The 2653-nt window shown below is 38.1% G+C and overlaps 1 protein-coding gene across 1 annotated transcript; it reads right to left on the bottom strand.

Moving 5' to 3' along the window:
* Positions 1-1280: 1280 nt before the first annotated feature.
* LOC110038807 lies at positions 1281-1874 on the bottom strand. Its single transcript, XM_020743713.1, has one exon. The coding sequence runs from the start codon at positions 1872-1874 to the stop codon at positions 1281-1283; it is 594 nt and encodes a 197-aa protein (XP_020599372.1).
* Positions 1875-2653: the final 779 nt, after the last annotated feature.

Genomic DNA, 2653 nt, shown 5'->3' with positions numbered 1-2653 from the left:
TCGAAATTAATACAAGCATGACAATAGCTTGTGTTTCTATCTCCATCAATAAATCTTGTGACTGCTGCTTTTTGTTTCAGAAAACATTCAATATAATTTGTTCACATTAACAGTTCTTCACTGGCTTTGTGCAGATCAACTTCAGAATTCAAGCCCATTTGGAAATTCTTTTCCATTCTGATAACATTACTTTGGTCAGCGGTAAAGTTATCATTAATATTGCCAAATGTTTCTCAATTCCACTTCTTGAGATGAGCAGCCACCTTTTTCTGCAGGATCCATAGTTTTACCCAGGGATTAGAATTCCCTTCAGCCCTCCAAACCTTATAAACTTCTTCAACAAACTGAGGGTGAAGAGTCCACATGTTTTGGAATCTGAAAGGAGCATTTTTGGGCTTTTCAGCATTTTGGATAGTACATAACAGTGGTCTATGGTCAGAACCTGCCATAGCCAAATGAGTAATGATAGTGCAAGGGAAGGTCTGAACCCATATAGAGTTTCCCATCATTCTATCCAGCCTCTCCCACATGGCACCTCTTCTCCAAGTGAAGTCTGGCCCAAGTGAATCCAAGTGAAGTCTGGCCCTTGGTACCCCAAATCAAACAACTCAGACTCAGAGAGAAAGTCATTGAATCTGTTTATTGAAGAGACAGTGGGTGGTCTGCCACCTTCTCTTTCACCAAGAGAGGAAAGACAGTTTAAGTCACCCCCCAAAATCCAAAAAATGTATACAGCTTGTCCAATCAGAATAAACTCATTCCATTTGGTGGCTTGGTTGCTGGCAAGGATACTGGCATAAATGAAAGTGGCATAGCCAACTTGAGCTCAAATATAGAATTGTATGTGAATAAACTGAAATAAACTATGTGAATAAACTGAGAATGATCTATCAAAACAGACCAATGTAATTCAACTCTAGCAAAAAACCAAATTTTATTATTGGAGTAAGAAAAATGATCAAATTGAGGGAACTTATTTTGAATTTTCGGGGAATTTTTAGTAACTAAAGGTTCAAGAATGGAAAAACACCAAACTTTATGGAATCTCACTAGATTTTCTAATCTTTTGAGAGAGTATGGGTGAGCAATACCCCTAATGTTCCAAACAAGAAACTTAATCATTGAGAGAAGGTCCTCCCTTTCTCCCTAGTCCTTGGATGATGATCCAATGTAGTTGGGCCCTCTAAAGGTTGTTTAAATTCTAACTTGCCTTTTTTCTTTTTATTGCTTCTTTGAACTTGCCAGTCTTCAGTTAAGACATCAGTCAAACTGTCAATTCTCTAGTCTTCAACTCTAATTGGATTAATACTGATTAAGCTGTCATCAAGCATAATATTTCCCTTCAAATTTCTGTTAATGTCAATGTCTTCCTCTTGCTCCACAACACTACTATTGAGTTTAACCCCAATAGTATTTTCAACAGCAGTAGCAGTTTCAACAGCTGCCACTACCATTTCATATGTTTCTACTGGCCTAGAAACATTTCTGACCCCAACAGTTTTTCTTTTAGATGGAGGGTGTAGTCTATAACACCTTTCCACATTATGACCAAACATTTTACAATGTTGACAATAAACTGGCTTTTGTTCCATTACTATTTGCTGCCAAAATCCTTCTTCAGAAGTACCAATCCACACCCTTTCTATATCAGGCAGGGAGATGTCCCTTTCAACCAAAACTCTAGCAGCAGCAGGTCTAGCCATATTAAAGGTAGGGGCATCAATTTTCAGTGGGTAGCCAAGCACCCTACTGATGCTGAAAAGAACATTCTGATGGAAGTACTGAATGGGTAGGTTGGGGAATTTGAATGAAATAGGAACAACATGGGGTTCCTTTGAGGGATCAAATTCAGGTGTCCACTTCATTAACTTCATTGGAACACCATTAAAAATTAAAGTTTTTTTGGCAAAAACCCTTGCATAGTTCTCTTCATTAAATAATGAAATTAGCAGGTGCCTTCCATCAATTAGACCCAGCCTCCAAGCACCTATTAATTTAAAATCCCCAAAGAATTTCCTTACCAAATCCATTTTAGGGTGGCCAAACTGGAATTTTCCAACTAGAGTGAATTTAACTGTTTCATTGAGGTGATTAATTTCCTGAGGGGAGAGGATAATTGCAGGTTCCCCATCCTTTACTCCTAAAGGATTAACAAAGGGGAAAACACCCCTTCCAGCAGCAGCATCATGTAAACAGTGAGGGAAAACCAGATGTTCAAAGGATTTAGGCACTTACAAGCCACTACCCACAACTTTAACAAAGGTAGCCTTGGTCCATTAAGCATTGATATCCACATCAATGGGGTAGGCCATTGAGGACATCAAGATCAAAGACAAAGGAAGGGAGAGAGGAAAGAGAGAAAAACCCCCAAACAACAGAGACCAAAAACAAACAGAAGAGAGAAGCAAAATCAGAGCCTAAAAAAGTATCAATCATAACTGAGAACCAGGAAAACCAACAAGGAAAGGGAAGCCCCCGAAAAAAAACAGTAGCTAATAGCAACTTTATCAATGGAACAGTAACACAAATTTGAAACAAAAACTTCCCGGGCAATTAAATTATATGTAATTAAATTAAGCAAAAATAAGCAAAATCTTCATGAATACTGCCATGAATGTCAAACCCTAGCAGAGCAAACTTGTCTCTCAATTAT

This window comes from Phalaenopsis equestris, unplaced genomic scaffold (assembly GCF_001263595.1).
Source record: "Phalaenopsis equestris unplaced genomic scaffold, ASM126359v1 Scaffold233943, whole genome shotgun sequence".
NCBI lineage: Eukaryota > Viridiplantae > Streptophyta > Magnoliopsida > Asparagales > Orchidaceae > Phalaenopsis > Phalaenopsis equestris.
This window is presented reverse-complemented; position numbering and strand designations above follow the sequence as displayed.

Coding starts and splice junctions, on each gene's coding strand:
- LOC110038807 (XM_020743713.1), bottom strand. CDS start 1,874: ATGAAGTTAATGAAGTGGACACCTGAATTTGATCCCTCAAAGGAACCC.